Source organism: Dasypus novemcinctus, chromosome 25 (genome assembly GCF_030445035.2).
Source record: "Dasypus novemcinctus isolate mDasNov1 chromosome 25, mDasNov1.1.hap2, whole genome shotgun sequence".
NCBI classification, from domain to species: domain Eukaryota; kingdom Metazoa; phylum Chordata; class Mammalia; order Cingulata; family Dasypodidae; genus Dasypus; species Dasypus novemcinctus.
This window is the reverse complement of record NC_080697.1, coordinates 15,241,680-15,256,504: the sequence shown is the minus strand read 5'-3', so window position 1 is coordinate 15,256,504 and position 14,825 is coordinate 15,241,680. Positions and strand designations below refer to the sequence as shown.

The window sequence follows — 14,825 nt, the reverse complement described above, 5'->3', positions numbered from 1 at the left end:
GCATTGTGAGGCAGTTCAGGTTTTCAGTATTTTTGCAAAGTGACTTTTCGCAGTTTCTTAGTGCCCCTACGTGAGAACCACACGTTTCCAGAGGTGGAAATGCCAGGCTGTGTCCACTTCGGCTTTAACCCACTGGGGCTACTTGCCTCACTTGTGTCTCTGTCGGTTGGAAAGGTGCAGCCGGATGTGTCCCTGCTGTCGTCGCCTTTCTTTAATTGCCAGGAAGGCTGGGCGCTCGTGCATCTCTCCTGGGAACTGTGTGTTCACGTCTGGCTTTGACCTCTGCTTTTCCCTCTGTGATCGGCGAGGCTGTGCTCGTCAGTCACGGGGTACTCATCACCCACCACGGGGGCTGCGTGCTACTTTGTAGGTCTCCTCTCAGAATTTAAAAGCTTAGCTCCCGTCCATTATGCACTTGTCACACGCCGGTCCCAGCCCCGTGTGTGCTGATGAGTACCCCGCTCAGTGTGGTAAGACGAGCGTGGCGTTTAGAAGGCGGCGACTCAAGATGTCCGGGGAGAGAGCCGGGACCGCGGGCCCCAGCCCGGGTCAGGGGAGTTGAGGCGCGGATGCCGCGGGGAAGGAGAGGCGGGGGGCGCTGGGCTCCGCAAGTGGCAGGCGCAGACGGGGCTTCGTTTGCAGAAGTCTGTCCCGTGGGTCAGGGAGGAAGGCCGTGAGGGCACCCCGGGGTGGCCAGCAGCTCCTTCCTCGCCCCGGCCTTGGTGCCCATCTCTGGTCTCGTCGTTTGAAAAAAGGCCACCTCGGCCAGCTTAGACCTCCAGCCCGGCAGCTCCCCTGCGCCAACCCGCAGCCCTCGGAAGCCACCGCCCGGCAAGGCCGCGGGCACCTCTCACGCAGCCTGGCCTCGCCCCCACGCCGCTCTTCCTTGGCCACGCGCCCCCCGCCTCCCCCTTTACAATCCGTCCTGGAGGCTGCGCTCTAATCCCGCCACCTGCCGCGCCCGCACAGCTGCTGTCCTCGCCGTGGTCTCCCCGTCGGCCAGCCCGCGTCCCGCTCTGCCCCCCACCCGCCTGCCCAGCCCCGCAGCCCAGCGAGGCCAGCCCCCCGCTCCAGGAGAAGCCGCCGCCCTCCTGTCCCCTCGCCTTGTGTTGTGTAGCGCCAGCACTCCGGTGCACCGCTGTCCTTCCGGAACCTTCCCCGCGGCCCTCGCTTTGCTTCTTCAGGTCTTCACCAAAATGGCCTCCTTGCTGGCCGCCTTCCCCGACCGCTCTGTTTAAAACTGCACCCACCAGCCCCCTTTCTGTTTTCCTCATGGCACTTACTCTCCTCTTACGTGCTGTGTATCGTGTTTATTTTCTGTCACGTCACTGCCTGCCTTTCCTCATTAGAGGGTAAGCTCCACGAGGTCAGGGCACTTTTGCCTCTATCCCCAGCATTTACAACGGCTCCTGCCCTGCAGTCTGTACCAAGTAAAACCTTGTTCAGTCAGTGAATAGTTTCCCTCTGCTGCAGGGCTTCCTTATCCTAGCAAGGAAATATAACCACCGGGGAAATCGGTTTAAGGAACTTGTTCAGGCTTCTGGAAGGCACTTGACAGGCTCCACACCAAAAAAGGCCTCTGTGACTCACCATCTTCCAGCTCCTGTTGTAGAAGTAAAACAGTAGTGGAAATTGATACTAGAAAATTACAGTATTTTATTTTTTTAAAAGATCTATTTATTTCTCTCCCCTTCCCCCCCCATTGTCTGCTCTCTGTGTCCATTCGCTGTTGTGTTCTTCTGTGTCCACTTATATTCTCGTCAGTGGCACTGGGAATCCATGTCTCTTTTTGTTGCGTCATCTTGCTGCATCAGGTCTCCGTGTGTGCGGTGCCACTCCTGGGCAGGCTGCGCTTGTTTTGCATGGGGCAGCTCTCCTTACAGGGCGCACTCCTTGCACGTGGGGCTCCCCTACATGGGGGACACCCCTGCATGGCAGGGCACTCCTTGCGCACATCAGCACTGCACATGGGCCAGCTCCACACGGGTCAAGGAGGCCCAGGGTTTGAACCCTGGACCTCCCATGCGGTAGGTGGACGCTCTTTCCGTTATCCGCTTCCTATTAAAATTAATGCACTGGAGGAGGAAGTGAAGGGTGAAATTTCTAAATCTACGAGGCTTCTAAACCCTAGTGGGACACTTCCAGGCTGACAGTGGGCCGCCCACAGGCTGGGTGGGCCCTGAGGCCACTGTTCCCCCCGCAGGCCCTGCCCAACGGAGCGCCACCTTCCTCCAAGCCCAGCTCTCCTGCCCTCATCGAGACCAAGGAGCCCAATGGGGCCACCCACCCCAACGGCTCCACGTCAGAGGCCCCCGAGGACCAGGATGCTGAGGTACGGGCGGGGCTGGGGGCCAGGGTGCGGGCGGGGAGCGGGCAGGGTCCCTGCCTGGCTGGGACAGCCGGCTGCCGGCCTGGGCTCAGCTCCCACGGTCAGGTCGCTGCCACCCCGTTCTCATGAGTGGCGAGTGGTGGAGATGGCCGGGTGGTCTCAGCGGTGCTCTGAGACCAGCAGCTCTGATGTCCCAGAAATACCCGTGGAAGATTCTCTAAGGTCTGAGCCTTGAGGGCTGGATAGGTCCACGCCCCACGTCCCATGGGCAGCTGGGGGATCTCAGCGCCCACAGAAGGGAAGGCCTTAGTGCACTGTCCCCAGAGGGCCGCAGCCCGGAGAGTTTCGAGTCTGTCGGTTACTAAGAAGCTTCTTGAGTATGTTCACGGGGAAAGGGCAACGCTTAGGTTTGGCAAGAAGGCCCAGAGACGCTCTCTCCGCCCTGCGAGCTGCCCGCGGGGAGGCGGCGCAGCCAGGCTCGTGCGAGGGCCGAGATTGCCTGGGCGGCGCGGAGCAGACGTGGGGGAAGGTAGCGGGGCTTAAACCAAATGGGGTTTTTCTTGAGTCCCACAACACTCGGAATTTTCGCTTAAGGTGATTTTCTTGATAGAAAGTGGAAATAAAGACTTGCTGTAACTTTCCAACAAGAAGGGACAACAGCCCCAGCAGCGTCCTAACAGTCAGCCCTCGTCGCACAGCTCCGGGAACAGACCACCCCCATCATTTTACAGGGCAGAAGTGGGGCTGGGGGACCGTGACTTACATGGGGTCCCGTTGGCAGTCAGTGCCCAACCCGAGCTTGCGGCCGGGGCCTCTCGATTCTGGCTTCCAGATACGTCCTTGGACGAAGGTGCCGTGTTGGCCCCTGGGTGCGCAGGCTGCGTCTTCACGGCCCAGCGCCTGTTCCTGGACTCGCTGCTTCTCCTCTGTGCCTGGGACTCAGCGCCCGCCCTGGCCCTTGCCTGCCCAGGCGACGGGCCGCTCCTCTCCCCCGCGTCCCCCGCGGAGCTTCCCCCACGAGCCGGGCGTCAGCCCCTTCGAGGGCCATCGCGCCCCCCTCCGCGCAGTGCGATGGCCGGGCCTGAGCGCACCGGCCGCTGCCCGAGCCCCGCTGCTCCCCCGGCGCAGGCAGTGGTGGCTGCTCACCGCAGGGCGCCGGGCAAGGCCTGGGGGCGCCTCTGGGAGCACGGGGGAGACTCCCCAGTTCTCAGAGCTTCAAGGGACACGATCCCCTGGGTATGAGCCCTCCTGCTCCCGTCCGCTCACCCCCTGCCCTGTCCATCTGTCCCCCCGCGGACCCACAGGCAGGCAACCCCTCCTTCCCCAACCCCCGCCGGAGGCTGCGCCTTCAGGACCTGGCCGACCGCGTGGTGGACGCCTCCGAGGACGAGCACGAGCTCAACCAGCTCCTCAACGAGGCCCTGCTGGAGCGCGAGTCGGCCCAGATGTGAGTGCCCCCCCCGCCCGTGCCCATGCCCGGCAGGCCCCCCGCCCATGCCCGGGTGGCCCCTGCGCGACGGGCCGCGGCATCTGACGGGCTGTCGGGGCCGCAGAGTGAAGAAGAGGAACACCTTCCTCCTGTCCATGCGGTTCATGGACCCCGAGATGGAGACCCGCTACTCGGTGGAGAAGGAGAAGCAGAGCGGCGCCGCCTTCAGCTGCTCCTGCGTCGTCCTGCTGTGCACGGTCCTGGTGGAGATCCTCATCGACCCCTGGTGAGGGCGGGCAGGGGCGCCGGGGGGGTGGGCGCTCCGCTGGGGCCTGACGCGGGGGTGCGGGCCTCGCCGGAGCAGCCTGGGCGGCCCTTCCCGGGCCCCAGCCGATGACCTCTGGCCCAGGGATGTCAGAACCGTTTCTCTCCACCGCTGGGCTCTGGACCAGCACTGGGGTCAGCTGGGGGTCTCACTGGCTGAGAAAGCTGGGGGACGGGGATGGGGATTGAGACCCTGCCCCAGTCCTCCGTCACTGACACCCACCTGGCATCCCTTTCTTGGCTACTTGGTAAAGGTGGATTTTAGGCCCTGAGCCCAGGCGGACCTTTCTTCCAGGGCAGCAGATCCTTGGGGCGAGGTGGGGTATGACACCTTGCCCAGCCGCTGGGTGGCACCCCCAGCCCTCCCTCCCCGGGGCCCACGAGCAGCTCTCCTGCTCGGGCAGCCCATGTCAGAACGGGTGGGGCGCGGCGTCCTGCTCAGTTGCCGTCTGGGGAGAGGTTCAGAGCCCTGGACTCGGCCCCGTGGTCTCGGGTCGGGGCCTGGCCTCCTCCCCTCGTGGTTGTATGTCCTTGGGCAAGTCCCCGAAAGCCCCCGAGCGTTGGTTCACTCATCTGTAAAAGGAGAAAACCTGCCCTAGCTGACCCAGGTCTGTCACGGGGAACTGATGCGTTCATTCGTTTGACAGACATCGGCTGCCGTCCTACTTCGTGCCTGGCCATAGAGGTCTGGCTCATTAGCAGGGAACACAGCACACAGAAGAGCTCTACTCTCTGGGCAATTACTTTCTTTTGGGGGAAAAAGGGTGTGGCCAATTATATATACACACACACGTATGTGTAAATACACAAATGCAGGTGGTGATACTATAGGTAAAAATAAAGCGAGGCGGGGGTGGGGAATGCTGGCCATCAATTTCGTTTTCTTTCCCTTTTCATACTTGGGGCAGGCCTCATTGAGAGGTGGTGTTTCAGGAGAGCCCTGGACGTGGGCTGCGTGCCAGATGGCCAGAGGGGAAGCCTGTTTCAGAGGTGCCGAGGCGGGGGTGGGCCTGGCTAGTGCGGCCAGTGCAGCGGGGGCAGAGGGTGTCCAGGGAGAGGAGCAGCTGAGGATGCAGAGTTAAGGGCCTTATGGGCCACTTAAGGACATTGGCTTTTCTTCTTAAGAGAAGCCACTGGGAAGCGGATGTGGCTCAACCAGTTGGGCTCCCGTCTACCATATAGGAGGTCCAGGGTTCAATGCCCAAGGCCTCCTGGTGAGGGCAGGCTGGCCCACGCGGGGTGCTGGCCCACACTGGAATGTGGCCCTGCGCAGGGAGCCACCCTGCATGGGAATGCCTCCTCTTGTGGGAAGCTGCCCTGCACAGCAGTGCCACCTGATGCGGAGAGCTAGCACAGCAAGATGACGTGACAAAAGACAGAGGAGAAGATGTAGCAGAACAAGGTAGCTGAGGTTTCGTGAGAGTGATCATCTCTCTCCCACTCCAGAAGGTCCCATGATTGGTTCCTAGAGCCACCTAATGAGAATACAAGCAGATACAGAAGAACACACAGTGAGTGGACACAGAGAGCAGACAATGGGGGGAGCAAGGGGTGAGAATAAATAAAAATCTCTTGGGAGCTGATGTGGCTCAGTGGTTAAGTGCTGGCCTCCCATGTATGAGGTGCCAGGTTCAATCCCCAGCCCTGGTACCTTAAAAAAAAAAAAATGGTCACTGTAAGGGCTTTGGTTGAGAAATTGCCTGTAAGGACGTGTATTTTAGGTGGCTCACTCTCGAGAATAGGTTTTAGTGAGGATTGGGAGGCAGTGCCCAGGCCAGCAATGAGGATGTCCACAGCAGCTGGAGGCAGACATGACGATAAGGAGTTGGATTCTGACTTGACTGGTTTGCCCAACTGACGTATGGATTCCACATATACTTTGGAGAGAGAGCTGGCCAGGACCTGCTGGGACTGGTTTGGAGTGTGGAGTAGAGTCAAGGACGTCTCCAAGGTTTGTGGCCTGAGCACGTGGAAGGATGGATTGCATTAACCAAGGGGAAGAATGGAGAGGAGTGGGTGCGTTCAGGGTAGGCAGGCAGGTGGTGTCTTTTGTGACGTGTTGGGTTTGAGATGCCTCTGGACTGTCGGTGGTCAAGGGGGCAGATGGATATTGTTCTGGAGTTCTGGATGGGGAGGACTTAGGAACTTGGGAGTCCCTGGCATAAGGCTGTATTAAAAGCCAGAGGACCGGGGGTCAGCCAGGCAAGAGCAGTGGTTTGAGGACTAAGTCCTGTGTCTAGGTGGGGGAGACTGGAAAGATCCTAAAAACCAATTCAAGTTTTTGTTGGATTCAAGGAGGGCTCAGAAATGACTGAGAATTGAACACTGGGTTTAGCAACATGGAGGTTTTTGGCACTCTTGGCAAGAGCAATTTTCAAAGGAAGGGTTGGCGTGAAAATGGTGTGGAACTGGGTTTGAGCTTTGGGGAGGATTTGGAGACAGCAGATTTCTTGGAGTTTATCAAATAAAATGGATGTGGGAGGAGCTGGCCAACTGTAAAGCTTTGTGCTGCTCATCAGCCCTCGGCAGAAAGGGAGATACACTGAGCTGTCCTTTTCTTTCATCGCAGCTAAGGGAAGAAGGCAACGTGCCTAGAATCACTTCCTGAGTTTTTACTGGGCTCTGCCCAGGGCATCTGTGACCCTTCCCCCAACTGGGAGACACCCCAGGCATGGCTGGGGAGGGAAGGTGTTCCCAGGCCCTGGGCGCTTGCAGCCTTCTGGGCAGGACCCCTCGTCTTGCTCTGTACAGCGAGCAGGAATGACTCCCTGGCATCACATGGAACTTTCTGGGCACTGGCTGGTGCCTTATATGGAGGGCCTTCCCTTCTCTCCTCCTCTCTCAGCCCCTCACCTGGTCTTACTACTCCCTCCGGTCCCCTCCCCAATTGTCTCCTCTGGTACAGGCTAATGACAAACTACATGACCTTTGTGGTTGGGGAGATTCTGCTCCTGATCCTGACCATCTGCTCGCTGGCTGCCATCTTTCCCCGGGTAAGAGCGCTTTTCTTTTTTGGCTCAAAAGCCTCCTGGGGTGACTGTTGTGCCCTGCACAACCGGGTGCTGGCAGAGCTGAACCTTTACCCACTGAACCTTTACCGTCTTACTAGGATGTTTCATCCATTCATTGTGTCCATCAGCTGTGGGCACGGCTCCGCTGGCTGCGGTGCTGGTGGGGACATGGGGGCGCCAGGGGCTAGGTAAACAGAAACCTGTGTGGAGGAGCAGTGGACGCAGCTGGAAGGTAGGTGGGCCCAGGCTGTGAAGGGACTGACGCTGACAGGCACCAGGGTGCCATGCAGAGACTGTGAGCAGAATGGCATGGGAAAAGTGGGGTTTAGGAAATTACTTGGGCAGGTGGCTTGCCAGGTAACTCGGAGGACTTGGGAAGACTGGCCCAGGAAGAACAGGGGTAGCCAGCGGAGACCGCAGCCAGCGGGCCTGGCCGGCCTCACTTCCTGGAGGGAGCTCGGGGGTAGGTGGCTGCTGCTGGGGCTGCCTCCTGGGACGGTGGCTGCGTCTGCTCTGCCAAGGCCTTCAGTATCTAGAAGCCCTGGTGCTCCAGACATCTCAAGTCAGGCTGACACAAAGCCTCCGTGCTCTCCACGGCCACCAGACTTTGTTGGCTCCCTGTTCCTCATGAAGCGTTTTAGGTTCCCATGGCCAGAGTGTGGGAGCAGCCAAAACTGTTAGCACTGGGAAGGGCTGCCAGTGGCCATGGCCCTTGACATTCCTTTCCTTCTAGGCCTTTCCTAAGAAGCTCGTGGCCTTCTCAACTTGGATTGACCGAACCCGCTGGGCCAGGAACACCTGGGCCATGTTAGCCATCTTCATCCTGGTGATGGCAAACGTCGTGGACATGGTGAGCTCCTGCGCTTGTCTCTTGGTGAAGCGCTTCCATCGTGGCCAGCACAAGCAGTCGGTCAGCCTGTTCCTCCACCTTGAGACACAGGTCTGGAATGGCACTTAGGACCCTGAATACTTCATTCTGGCCAAATGGAGGTGGTCTTTTCTCTCTCATCCAGAAAACCTCAGAGACTGACTTGTTTCCCTCTCCCAGAATTCAGGAGCCCAATACCCTGTGCCAGAGCTCTGTGCTAAGTGCTTTATATATGTTGACTCATTTTTATCTTTGAGACTCATAAGAGGTCAGTATTACCTGCAATTTCCAATGAAGAAACGGAAGCTCGGAGAGGTCAATTCACTTCCTTTAGGTCACACAGCCAGTAAATGACAGAGCCAACTGAAGCAGTTCTAGTTCTCAATCCTGAATTTTCTTCTCTCATATCTTATCTCTTTGCTGAAGACAAGTTGTGAGCAATCTGCTTGTCTTAAATTTCTCTGGTGTGATTAGTGTCAGATATCCTTCAGGACCAGCGAGGTACACCTGTTCCACTCCAGAGGCCTCCTTTGTGCAGACCATCACAGAGCCGGGTCAGGGGGACAGGTCCAGAGCCCAAATGGCTGAGGGCAGACACAGTCACCCCACTTCTCGGCCTTCCCGTCCTTCCTCAGTTCAGAGAAGCTGGGCATCCTGGGAGGAGCACCAGCTGCTTCCTTAGGGACGAGGACAGGAGTGGGAAGCTCAGATCTGTTGGTTCAGGGCTACAGCCTTTGACTGAGCCCCGAGTGCTTGCATCTGTCATCGAAGCTCTCTCTTCTGTCATTCTGGCCCCCTCCACTTTTGGTAGTGATGTCATATTATTTCTTTTAATAATTTAAACAGGAAAAACAAAATCAGCCTGGAGACTTACTCTGGCAGCAGCAATTTAAGTGAGAAAGCTCCAGGGCCTTGACCAATTGGAACCACAAGTTAAGCGCTCCAGAGCTGACTGAGCCCACGGGCTACACAGCACCCAAAGGCCAGGGGAAGGAAGCCCTAGCCTCTTGTGGAGTCAGAACTCACTGGAAGCCTAGCGCCTGGTGCCCAGGTCTGGGGAGCACTGACTAGTAGGGTCAGGGACAGCACAGGGCCCCTGGACATGCCATCACTGGAGGAGAGGCGAAAAGCCAGGGAGACACGTGTGCTGGAACCACAAGCTTAGACTCTCCCTAGAGCCAGACAAGGTCTAGTGGGTGAAAGTTGCCAACAAGTAGGTCTGATTCTGTTTATGGCTGCACTTTCTATGGGCCATGTCTGCCCAGCAGTGGAACTGGCCCCAAACAGAAGTATCTGTGCAGAGCCTGGCTGGCTGTCGCAGGCCCCCACGGCCCCTCTGTAAACTCCAGTGTGATGTGGGCAAGAGCCCACAGGATTTGAAGCCTAGAGACTTGGCTCCTAGTTCTGGCTTTACCACTTGCTGGTGCCACTCGGGGCCTGTCCAGCCTCTATGCCTTTTCTGCACAGTTGGGGCAATACTTACTCAGAGGATTTTTGTGAACATCAAATGAGATGAGGGTAAAGCTCTTAGGAATTACTAACTTCTGGATGATTATCCCCCAGGGACCTTTCCCATTCTCTGAGTGTTTCTGAGGGGCCTGTGTGAAGTGGCAGCTGAGATGCGCGTGCCCTGCCGTCACTGCCTCTGACCAGTACTTCCTGTCCCCTTGCACCTTGTTTGCCTCCCGGCCTCCAGCTGAGCTGTCTCCAGTACTACACGGGACCCACCAACGGGACTTCAAGGACACAGGGGCCAGTGGACGGCTGTGTGGAGAACCCCAAGTATTACAACTACGTCGCCGTGCTGTCCCTCATTGCCACCATCATGCTGGTGCAGGTCAGCCACATGGTGAAGCTCACCCTCATGCTGCTTGTCACGGGCGCGGTGGCCGTCGTCAACCTCTACGCCTGGAGCCCCATCTTTGATGACTACGACCACAAGCGCTTTCAGGAGCATGAGTAAGATGAGGCCTGATGGGGGATCCAGTGGTCTCCTTCCTCAGCCCCCCACTCCATGTCAGCTTCCCAGGCCTGCCCTGAGGGCTCTTTGCCTCCAGGGCTCCGCAGAAGCTTGTATGACAATTGGGGTTCCTGGGTCTCAGAAACAGGCCATTGGCAGGCTGTGATCTTAGGACAGATCCATTCCATTCTTAAGAGTGGAAGATCCGGGGTACTGTAGACCTTGGGCGTCTGCCTCAGCCCCCGATGGGGCCTGAGTGGGTTGTGATCTGTCCAGCAGCTTTCCTGTGGTCGCCTTAGAGAAGATGCAGGTATTCTCTGCACCTGGGTTCAACAGCACTGACGGGTGAGTTACTGCCTTCCCCTTCTTGCCTGCATTTATGGCCCTTGTTTTCTAGAGACAGAACACAACAGGCCCAAACCCCACGATCTCATCCTTTCAGAGGTACATGACCTGGGAGGTATGAGGTAGAGATGTTTACATTGTTTCTAGAGGTGGCTGGAGGGAGATTGATTTTACATGACCTGGACATCCTGGCCTACTATGCGTAGAGAGGGAAGAAGTGCAGAAGCAGGCTGGTTTGGTGGGTGGGGAAAGAAGCTGGACCGAGGGGACAAGAGGTAGCAGGGACACGGGAAGTGTAGAGCTTCCTTCAGATTGAAAACCCTGCCCGTTAGTAATTCTCTGAGGGACCGCAGGCAAGTCAGTTCTCCTGAGCCTCAGCTTCATCTGTTTAGGAGGATGTTGTGCTAGAAGTCCCCAAAAGTTTTAGAATTTTAACAGTTCGGTGATTTCACTAGACCTTCAAGTAAGTGAATAAAAAGAAAAAAAGGATCACCTAATAGAAGATGGTCAAGAGACCTGAACAGGCTCTTCACAAGAGATCTCTAAATAGCCAGTTAACATGAAAAGGCACCAAAGCCTTTTTGTATTCAAGAAAATGCAAATTAAAACTGTAGTTGGATGCCACTGCACACAGTAAAATAAAAAAAAAAAAAAAAAAAACAACCCTGACATATCAAGTAAGGTGGTGGTGATTCATGAATTGCAGGTGGGAGTATAAATTGGTACAGCCATCCTAGAAAACAATTTGGAATTACTTAGTAAAGTTGGAAACAGACCTAGGAGCCAGGAATTCCAATCCCAGATCTGTTCATAGAGAAGTTCAGGCACACACACATGCCCCAGGGTCTAAGTACAAGAAAGTACACAGCACATGGTTCATGACACAGACACACACGACTAATGAAAACAACCCAATGACATCTCATCATAAATGGATACATGAGTCTTGGCAGGTCACAGTGGAAACTACAGTGAGAGGGGACAGCCCCTCCCAAGGGAAGCACGGTGCTCTTTTAGGTGGATTGCTCTCTGCCCCTAGGTTGCCCCTGGTGCCCTCCAAGTACTCGATGACAGTGATGATGGTCATCATGATGCTGAGCTTTTACTACTTCTCCCGCCACGTGAGTTCCTGTGCATCCTGCCTCTCCTTTTCTGCTCACACCTGGCAGGGCCTCCCTGAGAAGCAGCTGCAGGGTCGCAGAACCCAAGTGCCTGAGGAATGCTTGTTCCATTACCCAGTGCAGCATAGGTCCTGGTGAAGCCCCTGCCCTCCTGGCATGCTGGGTTCTCCTTGGTAAAGCAAGGAACCACCGAGCTCTTCCCTCTCAACACCTCCAGGATGCTGAAGGGAGCATGTGTTGGGGGGGGGGGGGGAGGACGACCGTGGGTGGAGTGCTGGTCCAAGAAGAGCCTCAGAGCCTCTGCATTCACCCTGCTTCTTGGGGTCATTAGCACAGAGAAAGGGAAAGGAGCTGATGTAGTTTTTGTTTGCTAAAAGGAAAAGGAAAGTGGGAGGGCTAGAATCTACACAAGGAACTTCCTGCTCCATGTTGCCTCATGTGCCACCCAGTGGTTTCCCAGGGAAAGTACAGCCTTCCCAGGTCACTTGCACAAATGAAGCCTGCTGGAAATGGGGGGTTTCACCCTAGGTTGGGAAACCCCACTGCTGCCACCATCCTCAAGTCAGAGCTCTAGCTAACATTAGGTCCCTGGAGGTTCAACATTACAGAGGCCTCCTGGCTCTGCTGTAACCACACGGCCTGGGAGGCCGGGTCCACACTGTGCTGTAGATGCAGCAGTCCTTTCTGCGTCCTCCCTTCCATTTAGTCATTCTCCCCCCAGCTTTATCAAGGGCTCATCTTTCTATCAAACGGCCAGCTCAGAGCTCATGCCTTGCCTGTGTCTATGTCCACAGGTGGAGAAGCTGGCGCGGACGCTGTTCCTGTGGAAGATCGAGGTCCATGACCAGAAGGAACGTGTCTATGAGATGCGGCGCTGGAACGAGGCCTTGGTCACCAACATGTTGCCTGAGCACGTGGCACGCCATTTCCTGGGTTCCAAGAAGAGAGATGAGGTGAGGGGTGTGGCCTCCTCTGGAGCCTGAAGCCCGAGGCCAACTGTCTCACATGCTCTCTGCCAGGGCAGCTCTGGCCCAGGCCTTCTCACGATGTGGTGTTGGGGTCCGGGGAGGGCTGGGCACACCCAGCAGCAGCAGCAGGAGCTGAGGAGGAACTCATTTCAAAACAGGATGGTGATCTGCCTCACTTGCCAGCCACTGTACCCTCCTCCTTCCCGCTAAGGCTGTGAAGGGACGAGAGAAGTTATTTGCTAATGATCTAAAGCTGGGGTCATCTGGGAGAGATGTGTGTCCAAAGAGCTGTGTGTGGACGATGGCTCAGCTCTCTCGCTCGCCGTCGGGTCAAACGTTCTTGGGGTGCTGTGGCCTTGCCTCTCCAGGAGCTGTACAGCCAGTCCTATGATGAGATTGGCGTCATGTTTGCCTCCCTGCCCAACTTTGCCGACTTCTACACAGAGGAGAGCATCAACAATGGCGGCATCGAGTGTCTGCGCTTCCTCAACGAGATCATCTCAGATTTCGACTCCGTGAGTTCCCATCCTGCCCCTTCTCCTGCGGTGAAGCTCCCCTGTTGCTAACTACCTCCCATGATGAGCTGCGGAAGTCAGAAGTGAGAAAGTCACATTAGAGATGCTACATTTTCCCAGAGAAATCCCTCCCAGTAATGTATGGACGCCTGCCACCATGTGGGGATGCTGAGGCCTGGGGGGGCGGGCTGGGCCTGGAGCCGGAGAAATTACCTGCAAGTCCACAGGGCAAGGACTGACCCCTCTGACTCCTATGGCTCAAGTTCATATTCTGCAACCATTTTTTTTGGGTAACTTGTGTACCAGGGATGCTCAACCACCCTAGAAGATTTTATCCCAATATTAAGGTTTATAGTGACCAAGGCTTAGAGAATTAAGAAATTTGTCCAGGATTAAGTAGCAGATGAGTGGCAAAATAAAGCTTTTACAGAAAAGTATCTTTTGGGTTTTTGTGGGGTCCCTATAAGCAGGCAAATCTGTCATTTAGTTGGCTCATTCATCTCCCTCAACTGTGATGACACTTCCTTCTCTGTTACCTTGGCCTCAGCTGCTGGACAATCCCAAATTCCGTGTTATCACCAAGATCAAAACCATTGGCAGCACCTATATGGCGGCTTCAGGAGTCACCCCAGATGTCAACACTAACGGCTTTACTGGGTCCAACAAGGTAACTAACCACTGCAGTGGCTCAAGAGGGGAGCTGAGGCCCTGCCCGCCGAGGCACAGAGAAGCAGCTCCCTCCTAGCATGTGGAGATGAGAAGTTAGGGCAGCAGCAAACAGTAAGGACTGCTGTGCAGAGGGGTCACCAACACATCCCACTAGCGCCACGTGATGCAAATAGAAAGTGAGAACTAGTTATGAGCCACGAACAGAACATACACATCCCTGTTACTCCCCCTTTTATATTTACAACTGTCCAATGCTGTGAGCACAACCACCATTTCCACGTGGTGGGTGAGGTTAAAGCAAGTCTAAGGCAACTCATCACCCTCATTTTGCTTCTAATGTAGTCAAGGAATCAGAACAGGGACCACGCTGCAAAATGTAAAGTCGAGGCTCAGTGAGCTGGTGAAGGAAGAGATGTGGCCTGTGACCAAATATATGGCAGACAGGCAGCCACCGAGCTGGGTACACCCACTGCCCAGCCTTTGCCTTAGACCTGTGGGTGGCACTCATGTGACCCGAGAGGAGGCTGGCTCCACTGTGGGAAGAAGTAAAGAATGAGGCCTGTGACCACAGTCTGGGAATCCAGCTGGAGGCTGATGTTAAGGAAGGAAAGAGGTGGGCAGGCTTCTGGGGCCCAGACAGGATCCTGAGGCTTCCCCTCTACTCTCTGGCCCAGGAGGAGAAGTCAGACAAGGAACGCTGGCAGCATCTGGCCGACCTGGCCGACTTCGCACTGGCCATGAAGGATACGCTGACAAACATCAACAATCAGTCTTTCAACAACTTCATGCTGCGCATAGGTGAGGGCTCCCGGCTGGCCTGCCCCTTGGACTCGGAGCAAATCAGCAGGAGGCGCTCGAGGCCCTCGGGCTGGGAGGGCTCAGGCTCCTAGAGCTCAAAGGGACCTTAAGAGCTTGAGTCCAGCCTCTTCTCTAGATGACCAGGCGGCAGTGCAGGTGACTGAAAGGATGGTCATCTCTGCTCAGCCTGGCTGGGGAGTCACAGTTCCTTCCCTGCCTTTCCATGGGGTTGCTATGCTGCTGACGGCTTGGCTCGCCTCAGGCCATCCTGCCCTTTGAAAGCCTGCCACAAGTTCTTGTCACCTCTACCACAAACCTTGGGGGTGGAAACTGAGGGATAGGGGACCTCACCCTCTCTGGGTGAGAGCGTAGTGGTCCTGAGTACTAGTGTGTGTGAGAGGAAGTGGTGCTGTACCACAGTGAGTAAAGTGGTCCAGCATGCGGTGAGGACAGGAGGGAGGAGACAGGATTCCTGCCCTCTGGCAGCT

At 56.3% G+C, this 14,825-nt stretch overlaps 2 protein-coding genes across 5 annotated transcripts in view; one reads left to right on the top strand and one right to left on the bottom strand.

Annotated features, from left to right (window-relative positions):
- ADCY3 (adenylate cyclase 3) overlaps positions 1-14,825 on the top strand; it is a 90,941-nt gene that overhangs the window by 74,235 nt on the left and 1,881 nt on the right. For 2 of the 4 annotated variants that reach the window (XM_058287711.2, XM_058287712.2), the window contains exons 9-20: positions 2,204-2,332; positions 3,634-3,776; positions 3,883-4,044; positions 6,988-7,075; positions 7,827-7,943; positions 9,658-9,920; positions 10,198-10,266; positions 11,306-11,387; positions 12,182-12,340; positions 12,724-12,870; positions 13,418-13,537; positions 14,214-14,337. In XM_058287711.2, the coding sequence (XP_058143694.1) occupies positions 2,204-2,332; positions 3,634-3,776; positions 3,883-4,044; positions 6,988-7,075; positions 7,827-7,943; positions 9,658-9,920; positions 10,198-10,266; positions 11,306-11,387; positions 12,182-12,340; positions 12,724-12,870; positions 13,418-13,537; positions 14,214-14,337 (1,603 nt within the window). The remainder of the gene's footprint in view (positions 1-2,203; positions 2,333-3,633; positions 3,777-3,882; positions 4,045-6,987; positions 7,076-7,826; positions 7,944-9,657; positions 9,921-10,197; positions 10,267-11,305; positions 11,388-12,181; positions 12,341-12,723; positions 12,871-13,417; positions 13,538-14,213; positions 14,338-14,825) is intronic. The other 2 variants (XM_058287713.2, XM_058287714.2) reach the window with 1 other exon arrangement.
- Positions 10,821-14,825, bottom strand: part of CENPO (centromere protein O) — a 41,708-nt gene continuing 37,703 nt past the window's right edge. The window contains exon 8 of the mRNA XM_004473209.4: positions 10,821-12,938. The gene's annotated coding sequence lies outside the window, so the exon portion shown is untranslated. The remainder of the gene's footprint in view (positions 12,939-14,825) is intronic.